The 27819-nt window shown below is 37.1% G+C and overlaps 1 protein-coding gene across 1 annotated transcript in view; it reads right to left on the reverse strand.

Moving 5' to 3' along the window:
- The window catches only part of SUN3 (Sad1 and UNC84 domain containing 3), a 47340-nt gene that overhangs the window by 929 nt on the left and 18592 nt on the right, over nt 1–27819 (reverse strand). Inside the window, exons 9-10 of the mRNA XM_044001128.1 lie at nt 24991–25083; nt 23972–24124 (exon numbers count right to left, since the gene is read on the reverse strand). Of these exons, the coding sequence (XP_043857063.1) occupies nt 23972–24124; nt 24991–25083 (246 nt within the window). The remainder of the gene's footprint in view (nt 1–23971; nt 24125–24990; nt 25084–27819) is intronic.

Consider the following 27819-nt stretch of genomic DNA (forward strand, 5'->3'; position numbering starts at 1 on the left):
CCTTAATGCCTGTATGCAACTGAGTTTTCTTGGGTAATGAAAATGCTTTCTCTTTGGTCCTGGGCCCAGAAACCTCTTGGGTCCCATTGATCCCTCTTTGTTACAAACTTGATGCTCCAGCTCCCACAGAACCTTGTGCTCCTGTTTGGTGATAGGTCATCATATCTAGCAAACCCCAGACCCTCCACACGCACCCTCTTATGTTTTTTTTGTTTTTTTAAGTGAGGCAGTTGGGGTTAAGTGACTTGCCCAGGGTCACACAGCTAGTAAGTGTTAAGTGTCTGAGGTCAGATTTGAACTCAGGTACTCCTGACTCCAGGGCCGGTGCTCTATCCACTGCGCCATCTAGCTGCCCCTTACCCTCTTATGTTGTGGTACATTATACCATGTCTCCTCTCTCCCTTTTCTGTGTCTTGCCCTGGGAACAGTAATCAAATCCATGCTACCATTCCTGAACAAAGTGTATCAAGCAATTGCTCTTGGACGAATTTCACAAGCCAAGACACAACTCCAGGCCACCCTCTCCTCTTAAGGTAGTCTTACCTTTTTAAAAAGTAATCTCTTTTGGGGCAGCTAAGTGTTGCAGTGGATAGAGCACTGGCCCTGGAGTCAGGAGTACCTGAGTTCAAATGCGGCCTCAGACACTTAACACTTATTAGCTGTGTGACCCTGGGCAAGTCACTTAACCCCAATTGCCTCACTAAAAAAAAAAAAAAGTAATCTCTTTGAGGGGAGAGAATGTCTTACTTTTTTGTCCTTGTATCCCCAGCACTTAACAGAAGGCCTGGCATTTAGTCTTTTATAAATGCTTATTCATTCATTCATTCATTGACTTCTTAGTGAAAATACTAGAAAATAAGTAACCATTATAGGGGAAGTAGATTTTGGCTTAACAGAACATTTCCCTAATAATTAATAATCTCTGAAAATGGAATGGCCTGATTCATCATATATTTTTGACACTGGAGGTGTTAGGAAATTTATTCATTCAGTAGGGAGCTGGACTAAATCAGTCATGGCAAAACTCAAACAGAAATAGATTCCTTCTGGTCACATATTGAGTTACAAAACCATAAACACATTATGTTTTATTATGGTTTTATTTATTTTGTTAAACATTTACCAATTACATTTTAATCTGGTTCTCAAGTGGGCCACAGTTTGAAACCTCTGAACTAAATGATCTCTAAGATATTGTTCTGGGTCAAGCAGGCCTGACTTGGGCTGGTCCATCCAGTGGTCCAACCTCAGAATTGAATTGGAATGATACACTTAAGAGACCATCAGACATTTAACAAAAAAAGATATTTACTTAATAGAAACATAGAAAGGATATTTGGCAAGGATATAGTACTGTCTCAGGAGCACACAGCCCTCCACCTCTCCATATGGAAATGTCTCTTGCCAGGATGTGCTGACTCACATGGCAGGGGCATCTATATTGTTACTACCACAGGTGCCTTCTAAACCATGATAGAAGAAGAAACACTTCCCAATTGAAATTAGAATATAAGTTCAGTTACAAGTAAGATTACACAGTTTATCCCCTGAAGGTAAGCTAGAGAACAAGTCATAAACACTATTATTATATGTATGCACTAAGCAAAGGAAATCTGAATCATTTCCCAACATAAATGAAGAAATTCCTAAAAAAAAATAGGATATCAGAAGGATAATGTCTAGATAAGAAAACAGTCATTGAACAAGAATGATAAATAACCCATGAATAGCCAAGTGCTCAACAGCTCTCTAATATTGGAAGAACTAGAGGAAGGCATGTTGAGTGGACCCCCATGGAGTATATACTGGATCACATGGACAAGCTAGGAAAAGATGGAAAGGCATAGATGGGTTGGGATCTGTATTGTGGAAGGAACATTCATATTGATGAGATCACAAATCCCTTGAAGTATCTAAGATTTCCATATAATCTGATGGACATCTAAGGTTCTTCATAGAGGAAATAACTTTCCTGAATGCTTTCAAAGATAGAGAAACTTGATGACTAGTTAAAATCATCCTTCTGAATTTGTTATTGTAATCAATGCATTGTCCTGATCATTCAGTGACACCAAACCATCATATCGCTTTGACTTTTTTCTATCCCTCCCATAAGGGCAGCTAGGTGGCACAAGGGATGGAGGGGCAAGCCTGAAAACAGTAAGACTTGAGTACAAATTCAGCCTCAGACACCTATGTGACCATGGGTAAGTTACTTAACTCTGCCTCAATTTCCTCATCTATAAAATGATCTGGTGAAGGAAATGGCAAACCACTCCAGTATCTTTGCCAAGAAAACTCCAAATAAGGTCACAAAGAGTCGGACATGACTAAAAAAGAGACTGAACAACTCTATCCCTCAATAAGCCTTCCCACCATATCCCACCAATCTCACCTCCACTCTCCCAGTCATAAGACGTGACATTTGACATCTCTAATAGCTCTTAAATTCCTTTCTTTCATTACCAACTCTCATCAGCTTCGTACAGGTACACATTGCAGAACTACTACAATAACCTCACTGGTAGTTCTGTCTACCTTCAGTCTCTCTAACTTTATTCAACAAACATTGTCTACACAGTGCACTATGTTTAGTACTTAGGATTCAAAGATGAAAGAAACAATTCCAGTCCTTGAGGAGTTCATAAAATATTATGATAGATTTGAAATAAAAACAGATAAACTACATGGTAGAGTGAAAAGAGGGCAAGGGAAAGATCCAGACAAAATGCTCCTAGAAAATTTTAGGAGGCAGACAATGCTTTTAGTTGTAGGATCAGGGGAAGCAAATCCCTGAGTGAGGCAGGTGGCACCTGAGCTGAGATATTGTCATGGGGTGCAGAGCACCCCAGAATTTCTCTGGGGCACACTGAGGATCTCTTCCTTGAGAAACTAAACCAGAGGACAGATAATGCCTAGAGAGATAAGCTGAACCAAATCGGACTGAGCTAGTTTGGGATTCCTACCCTTCATTCTGGTCTCCCTTATCCTGGGGAGATAAGTTTGGGTGTGGCTTCCGCCTTTGTGTTCTGAAGAGGGATCCGTAGCCACCCCTCACCCAATTCCTCTAGTCACTACCAGTGGGGGATGGTCCTCCACTCCTCACCCAATTCCCCCAGCTACCACCAGTGGGGGATGGTCCTCCCTCACTAAAGGAACTTTCCACAGGAAGATGGTCCACCCCCATCAGTCCTCTATAAAAGTACCTTCCGGTCTCCTGTTCAAGGAGATTTGGTACCTCTGAGCCATGGGCTTTATGCCAAATCTCCCCATGAAAAGTCCAAGGATTTCTTTCATGGTTTCCCTCCCCCCACCCTTCCCTTCCCTTGTTCCTCAATAAACTATCACCTTATTCTAACTAAGTTTTGTGTGCAAGAGGGTGTAATTCTTTAAAGAGGAATTCCTAAGAACCCCAACCCCAACCCATACCCATTTTCCCACCATATCAATATGAAAGAAAAGTTTATGAAAAAGATGAAGAGGCAGTGAATTCCAGATATAGGTAATGCTGAGACATCAGGCAACAGATAATAATCCAGTTGGAATGTAGTTGAGGCAGATGGATATATTTTCACCTTTAGTAATGGGTACCATTTAAGGTTTTTAGTAGAATGACACATTATATCTGTGCTTACATAAGATTATTTTGGCAGCCGTATAAACAGTGCATGTTGAAGAGGCAGGTAGTCTGGAGACAAAGAAACCAGTTAAGGGGCAGTTATAATATTCAAGTGAGAAGTGATGAGGGTGATAAGTTATTTGAGTAGAATGTAAGGAGTAGATGGGAGACATTTTGGAGAGAAACTTGGTAGCATAACATACTGATTATATATGGGGGATACAGAGAGGGAAGAGTGAAAGATAATTGAGGCTTCTAACAGGGAGGAGTGACAGAGGATAGTGTTATCTCATTTAACAGAGATGAGGAAGTCTGCTAAAGGAACATACTTTTAGGAGAAAATGATGAGTTGAGGTGAGTTTGAGGTAATTAATAAGCCTTTTGCTGGAAATATCCAGCAAATAATTGGAAATGCAGGTCTGGGGTTTATAAGTGGAACCTGTGTTAGAAATACAGATTTCAGTCGTCTCAGTAAAATAGTAGCTGAAGGTATGGGAGTAGATGATATTACCAAGGGAGAAAATGTAGATGGAGAAAAAAAATATGGCACAGAATAGCTTGGGCAATACTGATATTTAAAGGATAGGGAGAAGATGGAGAAGTAGGACAGGAGGATAAGGGGAAAGACAGGAGAATACAGTATCCTGGAAACCAGGGGAAGAGATAGTTTGAAGGATAAGTGGTAGAAATTAAAATACTATAGTGTAAGGGCCAAATTTAGTATGGGAAGAGTTAATTGGGTGGCTCTCCTTAATATTGGGGTAAGAAAGGAAATAGCCTTTTTCAAAAACACAAAACAGGTTTTATTAATGAGAACACATTCAAAACACAAGTGAGATTAATAGAACTAGAAACTATGTATAAATCTCTGGGGCAAAAAGGACACAAGGGAGGTTAAGAGAGTTAGGAACAATGAGAAAGAATCTAAATCTCTAGGGTAAAAATTAACCCCAGGCACCCCAAACCTGCCTCCAGCCCAGCCAGCTCCAAAGAGCTAGCTTTGCCTCAAAAAACACAAACTTACCAACACCCGAAATCTGTAGCTCTAAGGAGAATTAGTTTCGTAGTCTCTTCTGTTTTGGGCCCGAAGGTCAAACACCAATAGCTCCTCTAACTGTCCCTACCTTCCTTCTCTGTTTCTCTCATAAAACTCTCCTCTAACTGCCAACTGCCTCTCACTGTCTCCCCCACTGGGTGGGGCGGTTCTTAGCCATGCTGAGTCTCCAATTGGCTCAGCACACCCACATGGGCTGTCCCCATTATAATCTGGCCAGGCCCATGTGGGTGTGGGGGAGCTATTAGGGAAGGCTTTAGTTACTTAGTTTCAATAAATGTTCCCTGTGGTCAGAGTTCCTCTTGTTTGTTCAATTATGTCCCAAAGTACACACCCATCTTCTCTTAGGCTTTTCAAGCTTACATTTTTTTTTCAGTCTGACCATAATAAAGCAAAGATAGGGTTATGAAAACCCCAAATCACAATTAATTCCTTACAATAGAGAGGTCAGGTAGGATAAGGAATGAAAAACAGCATTGGATTTGGCAATTAGTAGCCCACTGGTGAACTTTGAGAGTGAAACTTGAACAGTGTCCTTGGAAATAGAAACCAAATTGCAAAGTATTTAAAAATGAGTAAGTGATATGGCAGTCTATGTAGGCCACTCTTTCAAGAAGTTTAGCAGTTAAGGGAAGAAGAAATTTGGGCTGGTATTCTGGGAAATATCACAGGTAGGTATTTTTAGGATAGAGAAGAATGGAGCCATACCAATCAGACTACCTAAAAATTATTTTATAGAGCTAGAGAAAATAATAACAATTCATCTAGAAGAACAAAAGGTCAAGAATATCAAGGGAACTAATGAAAAAAATGCACAGGAAGGTGGTCTAGCTGTATCGAATCTGAAGCTATACTATAAAATGGCAGTCATCAAAACTAGTTGGTGTTAGGGGCAGCTAGGTGGTGCAGTGAATAGAGCACCGGCCCTGGATTCAGGAGGACCTGAGTTCAAATCCGGCCTCAGACACTTAACACTTACTAGCTGTGTGACCCCGGGCAAGTCACTTAACCCCAATTGTCTCACAAAAACAAACAAACAAAAAAAAAAACTAGTTGGTGTTGGCTAAGAAATAGAGTGGTGGTGGATCAATGGAATAGGTTAGGCACAGGAGACATAGTAGTAAATGACTATACTAATCTACTATTTGATAAACCCAAAGACTCCAGCTTCTGGGATAAGAACTTACTATTTGACAAAAAACTTTTGGGAAACTGGAAGATACCATGGCAGAAACTAGACATAGACCAACATTTATACCATATACCAATATAAGATCAAAATGGTTTTATGATTTAGACATAAAGGGTGATACCATAGGTAAATTAGGAGAGGAAGGAATAGTTTACCTCTCAGATCTATGGAGAAGAGAAAAATTTGGGACCAAATAAGGGATGGAGAATATTATGAAATGCAAAATGGATGATTTTGATTACATTAAATTAAAAAAGTTTTCCACAAACAGAAGCAATGCAGCCAAAATTAGAAGGGAAGCAGAAAACTGGGAACATTTTTACAGTCGGTGTTTCTAATAAAGATCTCATTTCTAAAATACATAGGGAATTAAGTCAAATTTTTATAAATTTTATAAATTCTTAATGAATGCAAGTTATTCCCCAAGTGAGAATTTGTCAAAGGATATGAACAGGCAGTTTTCAGATGAAGAAATCAAAACTATCTATTGCCATATGAAAAAAATGCTCTAAATCACTATTGATTAGAGAAATGCAAATTAAAACAACTCTGAGGTACCACCTGACACCTATCAGATTGCCTAACATGACAAAAAAGGAAAATAATAAATGTTGGAGAAGCTGTGGAAAAATTGGAATAGTAATGCATTGTTGGTGGAGTTGTGAACTGATCCGGTCATTCTGGAGAGCAATTTGGAACTCTACCTAGAGGGCTATGGAGCTATGCATACCCTATGACCCAGGAATACCACTACTAGGTCTGTATCCCAAAGAGATCATAAAAAAGGGAAAAGGACCCACATGTACAAAAATATTTATAGTAGCTCTCTTTATGATGGCAAAGAATTGGAAATTGAGGGAATGCCCATTGATTGGGGAATGGCTGAACACGTTGTGGCATATGAATGTAATGGAATACTATTGTGCTATAAGAAATGATGAGCAGGCAGATTTCAGAAAAACCTGGAAAGACTTGAGTAGATTCTGATGCTGAGTGAAGTGAACAGAACCAGGAGAACATTGCACACAGTAACAGCAACATTGTGTGATGATCAACTGTGATAGACTTAACTCTTCTCAGCAATACAATGATCCAAGACAATTCCAAAGGACTCATGATGGAAAATGCTCTCCACATCCAGAAAAAAGAACTGTGGAATCTGGATGCAGATTGAACCATGCTGTTTCTACTTTTTTTTTTTTGATGTTTTTACTTTTTGTTCTGATTCCTATTTCATAACATGACTAATGCAGAAATATGTTTAATGTGATTGTGCATATATAACCTATATCAGATTGCTTTCTCTCTTAGGGATGGGGGAGGGAAGGGAGGGAAGGAGAAAAATTTGGAACTCAAAATCTTATAAAAACAAATGCTGAAAACTATCTTTACATGTAACTGGAAAATAATAAAATACTTTTAAAGACTAAAAAAGAAGAAGAATGGAACACATTTGTTGGTAGAGGAGCTAATGGAGAAAGAAAAATTGAAGACCCCAAAAAGAGGGATGACTGAAAAGCAAGGGTCCCAGTAGAAGTATGAGTATAAGAAAGAATGGAAAAGCATAGGGTTAACCTTGGCAAGGGTAAAGCTCCTTTTCCTCTGAGACAGAAAGAAAGGATGAGAGAACAGATGAAAACATTGTTTTTGAAATGTGGAGTCTGGTTATGGATGTACATTTCAGTGTAACATCTGGGTCTGTCAACCATGCTCCAAAAAGTATAGGATTGCCTTAGCTTGATTTCATAAATATGCATCTCATGCTGTATCTGAATTACCATGTCATCACAATTTGTCCTTCTGGTGAAGTGACCCCCCCTAGTATGGGGCTGATGTCAAGTACTATTCTACACAAGACAGCAAGGTAGGGGAGAGACATGGGCATACCAGTGTTGCTCCCCTACATACTTTCTTAGCAGGTCAACACTCAAGAATAAAGGACCGGGGGGCAGCTAGATGGCGCAGTGGATAGAGCACCGGCCCTGGAGTCAGGAGTACCTGAGTTTCAAATCCGGCCTCAGACACTTAACACTTACTAGCTGTGTGACCCTGGGCAAGTCACTTAACCCCAATTGCCTCACATAAAAAAAAAAAAAAAGAATGAAGGACCAACAATAATAATAACACCAGGGAATCACACAGAACATGTATAAAAAGGGAACTTAGACAACTGTAACTGTACCCATACTTAAAACTGAAGGTTTACTATGGTCATTTACTATCACTATTGCTAAATCAATTTCTTCCCAAAGCCATTAGGGCTACAGCCAATCTTTCATTCACCAGTAAGAGTAACTATCCTTTTTCTTTAAATATTGCAGCTAAATGCCATCTCTGCATGTTACTGGAATACTGCACAATTATTCACATGTACTTCAGCTATTCTCCTCTATTTTTTGGTTCCCCTAGTTGCCATGACAAGTAGGATGGCTTTAGTCTTGGTAAAGTTGGAAGGTGGTCATCTACTGAGAATGAGAGGTGCCAATAGGTAGAAAAAATTGGATTAGGGTTCTAAATTTCTGTAATATACATGCCCTGTAGAGAAGGAAATAGTATCAGATTTATTAATTCAAGCATATAATAAGCCACCTGGGTACCAGATCCTCACCAAACCGTATTAGCGTCCTGTGTGCCCAAATCCTTTTCAGCATAGCAGCAGATAAATAAATAGGCCCAAAGGGAACGTGCAAGAGAGAATTTCTTCTGGTTGCCCTGCCAGAAAATAGGGATCTCAGCAGAGTATGCATAAAGGAAAAGCTACCCAGGGATTTAGACCAATGCATCTGAACCGTCTCAGTGCTCCAAACATCCTGCCTTATTTTTCATCCTTTCTTATATTTAACTTTTTGGCACTGGACTTATGAGTAGTCTAAAGAATCAAATAACAGCAATGTAAAGTGTTCTCTAGAGTTAAGACATACTTTCAAATTTCATCTGCCATTAAAATGCAAGCACTGGGGGCAGCTAGGTAGTGCAGTGGGTAAAGCACTGGCCCTGGATTCAAATGGACCTGAGTTTAAATTTGACTTCAGACACTTGACACTTACTAGCTGTGTGACCCTGGGCAAGTCACTTAACCTTCATTTCCCTGAAAGAAAAAATCAAATGCAAGCACTGGCATACTTTCCAGTGCTGCTGCAGCCTTAACAGTTACCTCCCACTCTGGTTATTTCAACTACATTCCCTTCCTGATTGTGGTCATGCAGTTGCTGTGGAGAATGCATTTGGGAAGTAAGAGCATTGCCAAACACAGCTTAGAACTCTACTAAAGCTAAGTAGCAGAAAAGAATGAATTTTGGAGTGGATGGAAAAGCTCCAAATGGAGGTTATTTGTTGTTGGGGAATGGGAGAAGGACTGAGTGTATTGTTGAAATGATTAAGAAGGCAAGTAAAGCCAGAATAGGAAATATGGGGATAAGTTGAAGGAACAGGTTGGAAAAAAGTAAAGGAGTGGGAAAAATAGAAGGGAAGATTGTAGTGAGAAACTGAAATCTTTAAGGATTTTGATAAAGCAATTTTGAGTAATTGTAAGTAAACTGCAGTGGAGAAGGAAATCACTGGAATCAAGAAGGTTAAAGAACCAGGAAGGCAGGTTTCAGATGGGTGCTCTGCCTCAATTTGAAGTCAATATACTGAGGCTAGAATCCCAAGTTTGCTACTTGCTCCCTCTATGTCTTGGGCAACTCACTTAACTGTTCTAGTCTTTAGCTTTCTCATCTATGAAAGTGGGATGTTGGACCAGATGATCTCTCAGTTTCCTTCTAGCTCCAAAGCTATTATGAGGTTTTCAAGAATTATATAAGGTCTAGGGGGCAGCTAGGTGGCGCAGTTTATAAAGCACGGGCCCTGGATTCAGGAGGACCTGAGTTCAAATCCGGACTCAGACACTTGACACTTACTAGCTGTGTGACCCTGGGCAAGTCACTTAACCCCCATTGCCCCGCCAAAAAAAAAAAAAAAAAAGGAATTATATAAGGTCTAAGGATGCAAAGGAAGACCAAAGTATATAATAAAGTCATTGAAGAAAGTTAGAAAGTGTCTCTGGTTGGTCAGTGATGATAAAGAGGATAATTCTATTCAACCAAAAAATCATTTTAAGTGAGTACTACCACTACAATTCAAGGCATTATATCAGATAAAAGGAGGGTGAGTTGTGCAATGATTGCAGAACAGTGTGACATAGAAGCAGAGTGAGGAACAAGAACATACACTTTCCCTTTAAGCTAAGTGAAGTGATAAGGGAATGGCCTCTCCAGTGGAGAAGGCTACACGTCTGTGGGGTCTCTACAGGAAACCTTAATTTTAGTTCATTTGAAAGTGTGAAAGAACACTTGAGAAAAGTCCTGGGAGGTAACGGTACTGGGGTTCATTACTGATACAAAAGTGCTTTCACAGAAGAATTTGATAAGGCAATAAATGCTGCAGATAGTGGGCCCTTTTATTTGGCATATTTAAGGAAAGGCCAAGTGAGCATGGAAGAGGAAGCAGAGGCAACCAAGAAAGGTACTAGGATAGCCCAATGGTTGCCTCCTACCCACATGAGCACATACTAGGGCCACGTCTAACACCTTCATAGTGGGAATGGGAGGACAGGGAAGGAATACAATCAGAGCTGTCATCAAGAAGCCTTGGGGGTGACATTCTTCATATTATAACAGAAAGAGGGAACCCATAATGGTCTTATAAGAGGGCTCTCTTTGGGATTCTGAGTGTATCTTCAATTTGTGCTTCAAAGACAGCGAAGGTATTTTAAAAGAATTGGTTTGGGATCCTACTGAGGCAGGTCTGTCTGCTTTCCATGCTCATGTCACAGGCAAGGAGACACCAGTTAGCTAGGCTTCCACAGAAAAGATACCAGGCATTGGGATTGGGCATGAAGAAGAAAATAGACAACTTTTTGGACAAAGAATTTCTAGGTCAGAAGACTCAGAACTTTTTTGGGACTCCAATTAAGGAGAATTTTCTTTCTTTTTTTGCAGGGCAATGGGGTTAAGTGACTCGCCCAGGGTCACACAGCTAGTAAGTGTCAAGTGTCTGAGACCAGATTTGAACTCAGGTACTCCTGAATCCAAGGCCAGTGCTTTATCCACTGTGCCACCTAACCGCCCCAAGAGAATTTTCTTTCTAATAGAATAAGGCTCCTAAAGAACAAAGAGGAAAGGTCTAGAAGGCAGCAGATAGTGATAGACTGGGCCTTAGGACCAATAGGGCTGATATAGATAGGGCTAAAGAAGTAGAGGAGAGAGGAGGTGTGAATAAAGTATATATTCAGGATATTAGAGGCTGGAGAAACAAATTGTGGTTAGGGAAAGGGAATGCAGACTGGGGAGAATTTAGTTAATGGAGGAACTTGATAAACATCCCCAAGGTTCCAATTAGAATGTCAGTGAGATAGTTGTTGTGGCTTGGGGCTCAGCAAGTCTTGTCCCCAGGTGATCCTGATCTTCTAAAGAGATGGTGGCAGATGCAGAAAAACTACAGGGCAGGGTGGGGGAAAGTGGTTGATTTTAGAGCTGCAGCTATGTCGTTGCCTCAGATGATCTATCAGAAGCTGATGACTGATTCAGCTTCTCATGGCAGAGAAATGTTTGGGATTAGTGTGTTGGAGTTAGCTACTCTAAATAAATAAAAAATTATTTTAAAAAATAGTTAAAGGGCAGCTAGGTGGCACAGTGGATAAAGCACCAGCCCTGGATTCAGGAAGACATGAGTTCAAATGTGACCTCAGACACTTGACACTTATTAGCTGTGTGACCCTGGGCAAGTCACTTAACCCTCATTTCCCTGCAAAAAAAAAAAACACAAAAGAACAGAACAAAAACAAAAACAAAAAAAGAATAATTTTCACTGTACACATATCTCATCAAGTCACTTCCCTGATCAAAAAAATTTTTATCCTTATTTGGACAAAGTTCAAAGTCCTTTTTTTTTGAATTCAAAGCCCTTAGACTCCAGTTTACCTTTCTACCTTTGTCTCACACTGCTCCTCTTCTCCTACTTTATGCTTCAGTCAAACTGTTCCACTCAAAATTCCCCAAACATGTTCTCTACTTTCCTACCTTTATGCTTTTCAAACACTGTCCCTTGTGCTTAAAGTTTCTTCAGACTATGCCCAAAGGACTATAAAACTCTGCATACTCTTTGATCCGCCAATAGGTTTATATCTCAAAGACATCCCCCAAAAGAGAAAAAGACCTATTTGTACAAAAATATTTATAGCAACTCTTTTTTTGGTGGCTAAGAATTGGAAATCAAAGGAATGCCCATCAACTGGGGACTATATTTTTAAGACCCAGCTCAAATGCTCCCTTATCTTAGCCCCTGATCCAATTTAAGTGGAAAAAAAAAAGAGCCATCTTCCAAACAATTATCTTACTCTCAATTAAATGGAAAGAAATAGCTTCTTTGACTTTTTTTAGATTTGGTATGTTTCTAAGATATATTAAGACAACAAGAATTCTTTAAAACTTTCCCTGTTTCCCCCAACCAGAAATGATCCCTTTGCTCTTTCACTTAACGCAGTATTTCCCTTAAGTATGTAACATATTCGATTCTGAGAGGTAGCTTCATTGTTAGGACTATTTGGGTTCAAGTCCTGTCTCTGAGGTAATATTTGTCAGTATGACCCTGGGCAAGACACTTTTTCAGTGCCTTGGACCACTCTCTAAGTCTATAAATTGCAGAACTCGGATTGGTCTGCATTTTACTCCTAAGGGGGCATTCATCATATAACTTCCTATACTCAATGAAATCATAAGTGTGGACTACATTATATTACAGTTACTTATTTATGTGTCTCATCTCCTCTACTAGCATGGAAAAACACATTGAAGGTAAGATTCATATTTTTATATCCATCATGACCCAGCATAGTGTATTGTCCTTAGTAGATGTTCAACAAATATTTGTTGAATTCCGTTTAGTCGAGGTTAGTCTTCTACACAGCCTTTACCCAAAGTAGGGGAAGTTGCTGCCACTTGCAATAATTTTTTTTTTTTTGCAAAAGGATCTGCTCCCAAGGTTGACAGGATAATTCTACTTTCTGTCCTAAAACGAACAGCTGAAATTCATCATTAGGGATACTTTTAAATTAAAGGATTATTCCTTGTTAAAATCCCCTGCAAAGGATAACATTAACAATTGATATTTGTATTATTCTTTCACAGAATCTCATACTTCAAGGAACCTTAGAGATTACCTAGTCCAAGCTGTACCTGGGAAAAATAAAACAACCTTCTATAACATATCCTTCAATAGGTCATCCACCTTTCCCTGTGTAGTGCAGTGGAGTATAGATGAAAAGGGTCATCTCACACATTAGATGTTATTGCTACTCACAAGCAGAGGGGAGCAGCTGCCAGCAGGTACAGCCTGTGTTTGCTTCCATGCCCAGAGTGGGAAGTAGTGGGGAGAGGAAGTAGACTTAATCCATGTTCAGGCCCTTAAGGCTCAACCTGATATGTCATTTGAGACAAAGATGCAATATAATACCAAAAGTAAACTGCCCAATAAAGTGAAAATATTGTCTAAGTTACCTAATAAACACAGAGGAATAAGGAGCAATGAAGCAGGAAACTTAATCCTAATTATACCATTCCAACAAGAATCTGTAATGGGGACTGGAAGTGCACCTAATTTGTCATGTTTGAGATAAGTTAGGTTGAGACTTCTGATGCCTTAAAAGATGGCACCCTTACTCCTTTTCAAAGGCTGACCATTCTGCTTTCAAATCGATATATTTGAGAGCAAATTCTTGTCCAGAAATGGGTTGACTAGTCAACCTTTGAAGGTTCATCCCAGCCATAATACAGAATTCTCTGAGAAATCGAACACAAATCCCATCTCCTTTATACAATCATTCGGGTTGTCCCTGTTGGTACCAATTTGCCTCCTTCCCCAGACCTCACAAAACACATTGTTTGTAATACTGCATATTATAGTTATCTACGTTTTTGTCTTCTCTTCCTTCTGGACTATAAATTCTATGAGAATAGGGATAATATATTTTTGTTTTTAAATCTTATTTTTATCTATATCTTTTGTTTGTATATTGCTCTCATTTCCAAATTTATTCCTCCTCAACCTCTAGCGAGTGTCATCCTTTGTAACAAAGATTTAAAAGAAAAAAAATCAGTTCTGCAAAACTAATACTGAAACCATGTCTTAACAATATATTCAATATTCCACAACCCTAGTCCTCCATCTCTATAAAGAGAAGGGAGATATGTTCTCTCAGTTCTTTACATGGACTAAGCGTGGTCATTATCACTTTACAATATTCAGTTATGTTTTGTGTTATTTAGGTTTTTTTTTAATTTTATTTTTATAATCATTGAATATGTTGTTTCCTTGGTTTGCTTATATTGCTCTGCATCAGTTTATATGTCTTTTCATGCTTCTTGGAATTCTTTTTAATTATCATTTCTAATTGCACAATTATCATTTCTAATTGCACAAACCAGTATATTCATATGCCATGACTGTTCAGCCATTTTCTAATTGGTGAGCATCTTTATTTTTAGTTTTTGGCTACCACAATAGGTGCTAATATAGGATCTCAAAGTCAAAGTCTATGGCCATTACAATAAAAATTTTTTAGCATAATTCCAAAGTGCTTTACAAAATTAAAAAACCAATTCATAGTTCTGCCAACAATGTATTAGTGCGCCTAACTTTCTATAGACCCTCAACATTTACTTTTTCCATCTTTTGTCATCTTTGCTGATTTGTCAGGTTTGAGGTAAGATCTTTCAAATGGTTAATAATAGTTTTTAATTCTTCTTAGGAGAACAATGCATATCCTGTGGGGAAGGAAGGAAAAGGGAATAAGCATTTATGTAGCATATATTATGTGCCAGGCACTGTTCTAAGTACTATTTATAAATATTATCTCCTTTGAATCTCATAACAAACCCTGAAAGGTAGTTGCTGTTTTAATCCCCATTTTACAGTTGAGGAAACTGAGGTAAACAGAAATTAAGTGACTTGTCCAGGGTCACATGGCTAGTATGTATCTGAACTCAGTTCTTCCTGACCCTTCCTTAGGCCCATTATTCTATTCACTCAGACACCCAGCTGCCTTTGGCCACTTATCCAATGGGGAAAGCTCTTAAAAGTATATATTTGTGTTAATTCCCTATAAATCTTGGATAATAGATCCATGCTGAAGATAGTTGATACAAAGACTTTTCCCCCCAATCAATTACTAATCTTTGTATCCTGAGTGCTTTAATTTTTTTTTTTCATGTGTAACCAGGCTTTTGAGCATGCCTAGTTTGCTTAACATGGAGCCCACTGGGTCCACTATTGTATGGGTAGAGGTAGCCTGTGTCTTTAAAAGTGGTGAGAGGGACTTCACTAGGATATTGTGGCATTACCTGTTTAGCAACCCAAAGAGCAAAAGAGAAGCCAAACCACATAATGACACTAGCCTCTCAGAAGTAAGATTCATTTGTATGGTAGGGACTTATTCTAACTGTCTCAATTTACAAACTGTGGGAGTCCAAACTTTGGAACTAAACTGAGTATGGAGAGTTTGGGGATCCTAGGGAAAGTAGGACAAACTAGAGAAGGAAAGGAATTGTATTGATTGTTTATGAGCTATAATGCCTCCTTGATATGTTTTCTACATTTACCTATCGGTTCTTGTGAATCCTTTGTTTTCTCTATTTTCTGAGGGGTAGAATAAAGCCTATTTTCTCCTCAATAAATGCTGGAGGGTCCCTCTTACCCACACTTCTAGAGACCCATTTAAAAACTACAATCCTAGATGAAATTCCAGGTGTTGATATAAGACATGAAACTAAGAGAGAAATTTGGAGGTCTGCCCCCAAGATAAAACCTGGACTATGTAAGCCCAGAGTTAAAGGGGCAAGACCATACATTATAGAGGGATCAAGGTAGAGCCTAAGTGGAAATGGAATTATCTTCATTTAAAAGTATTATTTCCTATTATTTCATCAGAGACAAAGTAAAAATGATATTTTTTTCTTTCTTTTTTTTTGGTGAGTCAATTGGGGTTAAGTGACTTGCCCAGGGTCACACAGCTAGTAAGTGTTAAGTGTCTGAGGCCGGATTTGAATTCAGGTCCTCCTGGCTCCAGGGCCAGTGCTCTATCCACTGCACCATCTAGCTTCGCCACTGCGCCACCTAGCTGCCCCATAAAAATGATATATAAATTTTAGATTTAAATCTAGAACTGGACTTCATGTATCAGTAAGAAGGAAAGGGGAAGGGTCATTACTTTTGGTCGAGATTAACACGTGGCATATATGTTGTTTTCAGTGTGCAGTGTAATGTTATTCTCAGTGAACCTGGTTAGAAGTAAATAGTTCTGATTACAACCACAGGGGTTTGTAGCTGAATCACAGAATGATCTTGGGAACAATCCAGATGCTGTTAATGTTTGTTTATTGTACAAGAACATTTCCTAACCTTGAATTTCAGGTTGAAACATAATTACATTGAAGGATATGCTGTGATCAAAATGTAAAACTTGATGTAAGGATACTGACCCTTTTCGTAGGTGCTTATATATTCTACTATAAAGATATTTATGCAGGTATGAGAAAATAAGCAGCCTTTAACTAAACACCATTTTTGCAAGGACTTGCTTTTATTCTCTAGTGTCCAGGGCAAATTATTTGTGGCCTTGTTGCTAATAGTTAATGCTGAAAAAATTCTCTAGGGAAAGTGGTATATTTCAAAGGTGATATGTATATTTAATCAAGGTAGGAGATTTAATACTTTTATACAAAAGTATTAAAGATAATGTCAAATGTTATAAATGGGTATTCAGTTAAATTCAGTAAAGATGTTTTTTGGTTTTTTTTCTTTTTTTTTTTTTTTTAGTGAGGCAATTGGGGTTAAGTGACTTGCCCAGGGTCACACAGCTAGTAAGTGTGTGTTAAGTGTCTGAGGCCGGATTTGAACTCAGGTCCTCCTGACTCCAGGGCCGATGCTCTATCCACTGCGCCACCTAGCTGCCCCTTGTAAAGATGTTTTTAATGAAATAATGAATGACAGCAGTTCCCATTTGAGCATATTAAAAAGATAGGTCATTTAGTTTTTAAGTATCTTCTCTAAAGTTTCTCTTCCTTAACATGTTTAAAGAAAAATGCTATTGTATTCCAAGTCATAGCCAAACCAGCTCACTTAAGGGCCCATGGATTTTTTTCCTGAATATTTAAAAAATTACTGAACCAAAATACAATTAAGTTTTTAAAGGGACATACAATGGTTTTTCCACATACTTTAGGATATAGAATGAAGGATAAAGTACATGGAAAGTAATATGAATTAAGACTTGAATTATGGTGGAAGACATATTGTAGAGGGCATTGAAAGCTAGCTTATGGATTTTGCATTATATCATAGAAGCAATGGAGAGCCACTCATGCTTTTTGAGCAGGAAAATGATATAGTTAGATATGTCTTGGTCGGCTTTGTGGAAGATGGATCAGAAATTTGAATGCTATTGTGATAGTCCAGGAAGAGGTGACAAGGGTCTGAACTAGGGTGGAGCTGTGTGAATGGAGAATAGGCAAGGGATTTGGGAGATAATTTGAATCTCAAATCAGCAAGACTTGGCAACTGAAAGGATATGGGAATGGGCCATATATTTGTAAAAATGTCAGGAAGGCTAAAGTACAAAACGAACCTTATAAGAAAACATTAAAGACAAAAAAGAAATTCTGTGGACAATGAAATGTGCTTTTAAAATTATATTCAGAGCAAGGAGACAACAAAGGGATAGGTCTTTTCTACTTGGTGAAAAAGGTTGTATTTAACTCTTACATTCATCTTCTCTGTCAAATATAGTTAGCTTAGGTCAATAAAGAGTATGAAAAGTATGATTAGGAGGAAATTGAGACCCGACATAGGCAAGGATATAGTAAGTATTATGGCATTTTGAATTATATCTCAGGGTAGGGAATTAACTTGTAGACTATATTGTTGAACCTCTGTTGAGTAACTGGGGAGAAAGGAAATCATGAAGAAGGACTGAATATAAACAAATGTTGTAGCTTTCAAAAACCAAGAGGAATATTCAAGAAACTAAAGACCATTTGCCTTTACAGAATTTAGCTCTAAAAGAATTCTAGACTGAGATATTAAATAAATACCTTTTGAATTCTTAGAAAGAAAACAGTAGCAAATATGAACCATTCTAAGTACAACTTATGCCAAACATTTAATTTTTCTCAAAAATGCTAGTAGCTTGGTTTAGGAAGGAAATACCAAAGACCCAGTAGATCCAGATTTTAGCCTGGTATTTGACAAAGGCTCTTATGGTTATACTTCTGGATAAAATGAGGGGGGAAATCTGTTATTTTAGGACTGGAGTTCCAGAAAGAGATTAAAACAATATATAAATTTAAGAGTCACCTATATAGAAACAATAATTGAACTCTAGGAAATGATGAGTTTACCAAAAGAATGAGAGAGAATACCCAGGATAGAGTTTTAGGAGATGCTCATACTTGGTAGGTACGAATAGGATGATGATTCAGAAAATTAAGCTGAGTAATGGTCATACAAATGAAACTTTACCTCATACTTTACCTAGAAAAAGGAGGCCACTCTCCAGGTTATCTCTCTTCTCCCCTAATCTGCATCTCTCCTCTTGACATCCCTCATTCTCTCCTTCTTTACTCCAGTCTAATAAATTTATGCCTCTTCTTTTTTTTTTAAAGTTCAATTTTATTTCCAAACTCTCTCCTTCATCTTGTGTCTCCTCCACCCATTGAGAAGGTAAGAAAAACATTATGAATATGTATGGTCATGCAAAATATGTCCCTTCTCACTAAGACCAACCTATTTAATTAGACAGTTGATCCTATACATACTTATTTCTTCTTATATATTGCACTCACACCCTAATTAGACACTGTTTAATCTTCAATCTCTTCCTATCTGCTGGCTTATTCCCTACTGACTACAAACATGCCCAGGTTTCCCCTATCCTTTTGAAAACTAATTCTCCCTTGACTGTACTATTTTTTAAATGATCATCCTCGATCTTTCTTCCTTTACCTGAACTCCTAGAAAAAGCTGTTTATATTAGTCTCTACTTCCTTTGTTTTCATTCACTTTTCAACCCTTTGCAATCTGGCTTTTGACCTCATCACTCAACTGAGACCACTCTCTTCAAAGTTACCAATGATCTCTCAATTACAAAATTCAATTATATAGCTTCCAATTTTAGAGGTGGCCACTGTTTTTTGCAAAGGCTAACCTTTCTAATTGTACCCTTGCTCCCATCTCTCCAGTTTCCTCCAGAAGCTTACCATGACAAGTTGTCATCATCGTTGTTGTTCTCTTCTTTCTCCTCATCCTCCTCTTTTCTTTCAGTGTCTGTCTTTCTGTGTGTGTCCCTGTCTCTGTCTCTCTCAAGTGAAATCAACCAGTATTTGTAAAGCACATGATATGTGCCAGGCATTGTGCTAATACTGAGGAAACAAAGACAAAAACTAAGTGGCCCCTATCCTCAAGGAGCTTACATTCTAAAGGGGTGGAGGAAGATACAGGGGAGATGAAAAACATATATGCATAGAAGATACAAAATATATGTGAAGCAAATAAAAGGTAACCACAGGGCAAGGATTGGGTAGGAAGAGGCACTAGCAACTATGGGAATAAGGAAAGGCCTCATAAAAGAGCCTGTGCTTGAGCTAAACTTTGAAGATAGCTAGAGATTATTTTTTATTTTATTCTTAACAGTGAACAAAATTGCCATTTCCATATATAGGGTAGAATAGAAAAATAGGATTATCATGAAACTGTAGATGTCTGTTATGTATAGCTTGCTTTTCTTTTTAAGTATATAATAAGTTCAAATTGTCGCTCTCAAAACTGTTCTGCTTGTCTGTGCTTCTTTCTGGGCTACCTTCCATTCTCTGCATTAAAAAATGCTTCAGTGAACCCACTTTTCTTTATTTTCTACCCCGTCCTATCCCCCTTCTTCCTCCCATCCATCCCCATTGGAAACAACAACAAAAAGAAAAAAACCATTATAATAAATATGCATAACCAAGGAAAACAAATTCCTATGTTGTGTCTAAAAACATATATCTTGTTCTGCATTCTGAGTCCATCATTTCTCAAGAGAGGAGTAGCATTACTCAGAAACTGTAGTTATTGATTACATCTGTCACAGCACTCAAGTCTTTCAAAGTTGTTTTTCTTTATAATGTTATTGCAGAAATTGTTCTAGTTTTCTCATTTCTCTCTACAACAGTTCATACAAGTCTTCCCAGATTTCTCTGAAATTGTATATTTTGTCATTTCACAATAATGTTCCCTTACATTCATATACCATAATTTGTTTTAGCCATTCACTGATTGATGGGCACCCCTTTAGTGCCCACCAAAAGAACTTCTAAAAGTATTTTTGTAAATATGAATAGGTACTTTTTCTATTTCTTTTTTGCTCTTTAGGGATAGGAGCCTAGTAATTTTATTGCTGGGTCAAAGGGAACAAACCATTTAGTGACTTTGGGGGACATATTGTATTCTTAAATGGCTGAAGCATTTCCAGTCCCACCAACATTACATTAATGTGTTTGTTTTCCTATAGCACCTTCAACAATTGTCATTTCCCCTTTTTACTCAAATTTAGTGGGTGTTTGGTAGAACCTCAAAGTTGTTTTAATTTGCATTTCCCTAATTATTAGTGATTTGAAGCATTTTTCCAAGTTTGTTTATTACTTGGGTTTTTTTCTGTTAAACTCTGCATGTTCATATTTATATTAGGGAACAGCTATTTTTATAAATTTGAACCAAATCATTATATATCTTGGATGTGAGACCTTTGTCACACAAACTTGCTGCAAATATTTTCCCAGTTACTTCTAGTTTTAATAGCATTGATTTTGTTTGTGCATTTTATCTCTAATCTTCAATCTCTCCTCATCAGCTAGTTCTTTTCCTGTTGCCTATAAAGATGTCTCCCATCTTTTAAAAAAAAATCTTTCACTTGATCCTACCATTCCCTCAAAGAATCACTCTGTATCTCTTCTTTTTCACAGCCAAATTAATTTTTAAAAGCTATTTTCAATAGGGCAGCTAGGTGGCACAGGGGATAGAGCATCAGCCCTGGATTCAGGAAGACCTGAGTTCAAATCCGGCCTCAGACACTTGACACTTACTAGCTGTGAGACCCTGGGCAAGTCACTTAATGCCAATTGCCTCACAAAAACAAACAAAAACGCTATTTTCAAAGCCTCCACTTCCTTTTTTTCTCACTCCTCATATTCTTACAGTTTTCTGATATCATTACTGAACTGAAACTACTCTCTCCAAGATTACTAATGATCTTTTAATTTCCAAATCCAGTGACCTTTTCAGTCTATATCCTTCTTGACCTCTCTGCAGCATTTGATACTGCTGACTACTCTCTTCTGGATATTCCCTTTTCTCTGGATTGTCATGACACTGATTTTTCTTCTCTTCTCTTCTCCCTATTTTAAAACATTGATCATAAGTTTTTCTGAATCAATGTCAAATCTGGGCACGTAGAGACAACAAGCTAGACTGTGGTAATATTCTGGTTCCTATGAAGTATATTAGTTCAGTTTTCCAGGATATTTGGAAGTCTATTTTTATAGGATGGGCAGTTGTGGTTTGTCAGTTTGAGAAAGATAGCAAACTTCTGATTGCCATTTTAGCTACCATTTCTCTAGGTATTTATTTATGAGGTGCCAAATTTTTTTAATATGCACTGGTATGTTACGCAAGGACAATTCTTTAGTCATTTCTAGTGCCATCAACCTAGTCCTGAATTGCCATTCTAAATCTCTAGGTTGCCACAAATTTGCATGACAGTCATTTGTTCACTGTTTTTTTTTTTTGTTGATATAATGAGCTAACGTTCATGTGGATGATGTTCATGGAGGTAATTTTGATTCTATTCTTGACTCTGAGCTTCAGTGGTGTGTGATAATTATCATCCTTTATTGTTTCTCAGTAAAATAATTTTTGCTTGTTCTGAACATTATTTTTAAGTTACTCTGTTTATCATTTGCTTTAAGGATGTAAATAATCTACCTATTTGACAAGGAGATAATGAACATTATTTTTAAGTTACTCTGTTTATCATTTGCTTTAAGGATGTAAATAATCTACCTATTTGACAAGGAGATAATATATAGATAATCCATGACTGAGGAATTATATCAAAGACTTCAAGATAATCAACAGAGGCGGTATAAATGGTATAGTGCTTTCTGTCGTAATATTGTACTGGCACATAATGAAAGTATTCATGTTTTCAATCCATTTAATTTCATGTGCACTTATGGTTACTCCACTTAGTGGTCATCACATTCTGTACCATAGCATTTTCAGTGGTTGGGTTATTGATGTTTCTGATTTGTTCTGATGTAACTTGCCTTCTTGTGTTACTAAATAAGGAGAAGCACCAATTACTCCACTCTTTTCTGTATCAAACTGATAATCATTATAGTTTCAAGTAGGGTCAGTCAGTAACCCTGTGTCACCCATGATATAGATCCTAGCTTTTTAAACTATGGGTCACAAGCCCATATGGGGTCACACAACTGAATGTAGGGGTCACAAAAAATTTGGCAACAGTAAAAGGTTATATATACCTATATACTCAGGTTGTGTAAAAATTTCTTGGGTGAAAAGGAGTCACAAGTGGAAAAAGTTTAAGAAGCCCTGATATAGATGATGAGTAGGTTTTGAGGGTAGTGTTGTAGTTCTTGTTGTTGTTGAAGGTATCACAGCATAGTAGAAAGAGTGCTACACTCAGAACTCAGAAGACCTGAATATGAATCCTGCTTATTCCACTCATTAACTATGTTACCACTTCTTATTTCTGGGGGATTGAATGAGAGAACCTCTAAGGGAAGATATTCTACAATTTACCACTATAAACTTCTTTCTTATTCAATCCTGAATCCTAAAACTTAGACATGGTTAATGTTACTATCCCTATTTTACAAGTCAGTGCCCTACCAACTCTCTAAGATTAACTAGTAAATTGCAGAGAACATGTCAGATGTGCATTGGTGAAGGGATTCCTCATTGAGAGTTCCTTACATGTATGAAATCACAGTTTTGGTAAAAATAGATATGTAGATATAGATATAGAAATAGAAAGTAAGGATTGTGATAAAATAATGAGATTTGGAAGACACCCAGGGGTCCCACCTGAGGATTGATTTAATATTGTTTGAATTGGGTGAGACTGAGAAACTAAGTACCTACTTAAGGGTGATTGGATGGAGACCACACCTGGCTGGCCCTGAGTAACATGTTCTCAGAGGTGGTGTACTACTGACATCAGCAAGAGACCACTCTCAATCAATCAACTTGAAGGACCTTCCCTTTCAGGGAGGGAGAGAGGAACTAGGAAGCAGAGGTTAGGGCGCTGCCTTGGTCTCTTTTTTCGTTGAGGAACCAGCATGGTGGGAGATGGAGAACAGGAGGAGACTCCTCTTGGTCGTTTGGACATCAGCTTGGTGGTGAGAGACTTTAAGTGAGCTTCTAGGAAAGGAAGTTTGTTTGTTTTTTTTCCCTCTCTGGCTATACCAAATAGATCCAAGCTAGGATTATTCTATGCTATAAGGAATCTATTCTCAATCTCTCTCTCTCTTCATTAACTTATAATATATTTTCATAAATCCTTAAAAGCCTAAACTCTTGCTGAATTTATCATTAATTTTAGCCAGCTTCCCCCTAGAAAAACGGAGGGGGGAGGCAGATTAGGACCCACATTTAGATTTTAAACAACACAGGATCAAATAAGTGATTTACTCATGGATACATGAGTCAGAAATAGGATTCAAACACAGAACTTCCTGATACCAAGTCCATTGTGCTATCCAAAACTCCTATCTCACTCAGGTCCAAATGAACTATGGAAAGAAAGGGAGGTGGTATTTGAGCATAAAAACCAAAACTCTTTAAAGTTAATTTCCAAACATTTTTATAAACAACATTCACTAATTGTGGAATCCAACTTTTCTTATTATTTTAATGTGAGCATGAAGTACTCTCTTTGAAGGTTGTATCCCAGTTATTTGATTGTAGGGGGCTTTGGCTGTTTTGACTTGGTAGATATGCCATTTTAAATCCCCACAGTCAGTCCCTTGCTTTTGTTAATAGCCTCTCCTAAGCCATCATCTTCTGGCTTGCCATGGACTCTGAATCGATATAAGCATGTATATTTGGGATGACCCCAATTATTCAGAATTTTCAGTTTCACACATGGTAAGGATTCTGAAACTCCATCCTGAAAACAAAGAAAATATAAAATCAAATTAATATTTTATAGGAATGTCCATCTCAAAGAATATGAATGTACTTTATGAGTAATTGGGAATTAAGTTTCTTCATTCCCTTATGCCATAAGTATTTTTAATCATTTCATAGATGGAGACAGTGAACTACAGAGAACTGAAAAGATGTTTCTCACTCTTTTCTTTTTTTTTTTGCAGGGCAATGAGGGTTAAGTGACTTGCCCAGGGTCACACAGTTAGTGTCAAGTGTCTGAGGTTGGATTTAAACTCAGGTCCTCCTGAATCCAGAGCCATGCTTTATCCACTACACCACCTAGCTGCCCCCTCACTCTTTTCTCTCTCAGTCATACTGATCAAGAAGAAAAGGAATAGAATGCAGAAGGCCAGATTTCTCCCTATAGTTCTCCTTAATAGACTTTATGCACACACATACAAGCATATATATATATATATATATATATATGTTCATTTTTGCCTGAATTTTCTAAAAATTGCCTAATTATTATAATGAAACTATAACATTTTTTTGTTTTACTATTACATTTTTTTGGGGGGTGAGGCAATTGGGGTTAAGTGACTTGCCTAGGGTCACACAGCTAGTAAGTATAAAGTGTCTGAGGCTGGATTTGAACTCAGGTCCTCCTGAATCCAGGGTCAGTGCTCTATCTACTGCACCACCTAGCTGCCCCATACTATCACATTTTTGAAGTCTTATTTACAAGGGTCGATATGACTTCTGCATTTCTTCATTTACTTCCTATTATAATTTTTTTTGGTTAGAATTAAATCCAAACAAATTCCTAGAAAACAAAACAAAACATATTTTCATCTAATTATCTTTTCCAAGGTCTCTCATTACCTGTAGCTTAAATGTTTGAACAGTGGTCCCCTTTTGGTTATATGTAAAATGACCTAGAAAGATTTCTTCTCCTTCACAATCGTCTTTGAGTCCCTGAAAATGTGAAAGACATGGAGATTAGGGACTGTGTGAAATACTGATTTCACTAAGATGATCAAAATATCTTTGTTCAAGTAGCAACAACTCTCTAACCATTTATTGGGTGGATAGTATTGAATTAAATATTCAAATTAAAAGCATTATAATTTGTCAACTACCATGGGCTAGGCATTATGCTAAGTGGTATAAGGGATTCAAAGATAAATAAGACATACTTTCTACTTTTAAGTAGTTTACACTATAGCACAGAAGATAGGTATGCATTCAAAATATAAAACAGCATGTGATAATTGCCTAGGAGAAGTACAGATAATATGAAATACCCAAGAAAGAAGAGAACACTTACACTTATTCATAGTTCTTGAAACAAGTAAAAAATTGTCAGGACAAAAAGCAACAAGAACATCACTTCTAGTAGTAACAATGACTGTAGCTATTTTCATTAGGCAGATTATATTTTTATATGGATATCTGAAAGCATTTTGCTTGTGGGAAATAGAGAAAATAGCAAATGAGTTTTAGATCTGTGATAGTATCATGATGTTAAAATATTTTATTTCTGACTTAAATCTCAGGTTACCTCGTCAATTTTATTATTTACTATGCTTTCCAAAATATAAAACATGTATTCCTACCATAGGGCTCTAGGGATTATACACTACACAAATATATTTCCCAAGTGTACATCCAATCCCTTGTTAGATAAATGAAAATGACAGTGCGTCTTATATACCTTCTTTTATGCTTCTCTCTCTACTCACTACTTGAAGGCAAAGATTAGTTTAGAAGAGAAAAAAGTGGCAGAAAAGTGTTTTTATTCTTATTCTAAAGTTTAATTTTTGTGCCTAATATAATAATAGAAAAGGAGTAGTATATTGGTTGAATTGATCACATTTGGTAAGAAATATTTTACCATAATAAAGTCATGTGTCCCAATACTTATGATATACATGGTAAAGACAGGCCTGACATAGCACATTTCATAAAATAACAGAATTTTAGATTTAGAAAGGACCTTAAGCAGCTATCTTTCTAAAAGAATTCTGACTATACAGCCAATAAGTGGTCAGGTCTCAGCTTAAAGATTTCCAATGAGGAAATGGGTCCCTAAGGAAGCCCACTCTACTTCTGGTTGGCTTGAGTTGTTACAGAGTTTTTCCTAACATCAAGCCTAAATTTGTCTCATTGCAACTTCTATCCATCACTCTTTATTTTGTTTTATGGAACCATACAGAACAAATCAAATTCATCTTCCATGTGGCAGCCTTTCAATTATCAATAAGTTATCTTATTCTCCCATGAGTTGTCTCTTCTCCAAACTAAACATCTTCATTTTCTTCCACTGCTTGACCATCATGATGACCTTCCTATAGCCATGCTGTAAGCTAGATTGTTCACTATTAGAATATTTTCTTACTCATAATTCCCCACCTCTTTGCTTTTACATATGCTATTCTATATGTGGAATGCTTTTCCTGCCATTATCACCTATAAATTCCCTCCAATATTTAGAGCTCAATTCAAATAAAAAACTATTTTATCAAGCCTTCCCTAACTTCCTCAATTACTAATAACCTTTTCCTTTTTGAACTTCATATTACTCTTTGCTGCTCTAATATACATTTATGTCTTGTATTTTATTATATGTCATATATTCTCCTCTAGAGAGTAAGTACCATTTGAGCAATGACTTTTCTAGTGTCTAAGTCAGGGCCCTGTGTACTGCATATAATCAATAAATGTTTATTAATTTGAATTTAATTGAACTGAGGATTCTTTTAAGTAATATGTTCTTCAGTTGTTAAAATATGGTTTGATTAGCTAACAGAAATGTTAAAAAAAATTGGAAAACTCATTGTTTGAGTAGATATTTGAATAGAGACATTCATTGGTGGTAGAATTGTGAATTGGTTCAACTGTCCTGGCCAACAATTTTGAAATATGCAAGAAAAGGTTATCAAATTGTTCATAACCTTTGACTTGGAGCACCCTTTACAAGAAAGGACTTTAGTAGCAACAGAGAAAGACATATTTCCAAAAATATCTGTAACAGCATTATTGATGATCATGAAAACCTAAAAGCAAAAGACATGCCTAATTGCAGAATGACGGAATATGAATATGAAGGGTATATGAATTAAATAGAAAATCATTATATAATAAGGAATGACAAATGTACAGAATTCAAGAAACATGGGTAAACTTGGGTTAAGTGATGCCAAATGAAGAATCAAAGATCAAAAATACTACAACAGTATAAATAAGATCACATCATGATACAACAAAACTATGGTTAAATATAATGGGAAATGTTGGCATCATACTGCCAAAGTTAAAATATAAAAAAGTTAACTTCCCTCCTTTTTGTTGGTAATCATTGATTTAACTTTATATAGAGACTGGACAAAAGGGTTTGTTTTTGAGTACTTGTTGGAAGCATATGTAATATAAAACCAAAATGTATAAATACAAAATTTAAAATATTGAATTGAAAAAACTGCTGGAAAAACTGGAAAACAGTATGGCAGAAACTAGGTTTAGACCAACATCTCACACTGTATCCTAAAATAACATCAAAATGGGTACATGATTTACATATAAAGGATGATACCATAAGCAAATTAAGAGAGCATGGAATCGTTTATCTGTCAGATTTATGGGCAGAGGAAGAATTTAGGACAAAAGAAGATATAGAGAGCAAAACAAAATGTAAAATAGGTCATTTTGATT

The sequence above is a fragment of the Dromiciops gliroides genome, chromosome 1, assembly GCF_019393635.1.
Source record: "Dromiciops gliroides isolate mDroGli1 chromosome 1, mDroGli1.pri, whole genome shotgun sequence".
Classification (NCBI taxonomy): Eukaryota; Metazoa; Chordata; class Mammalia; order Microbiotheria; family Microbiotheriidae; genus Dromiciops; species Dromiciops gliroides.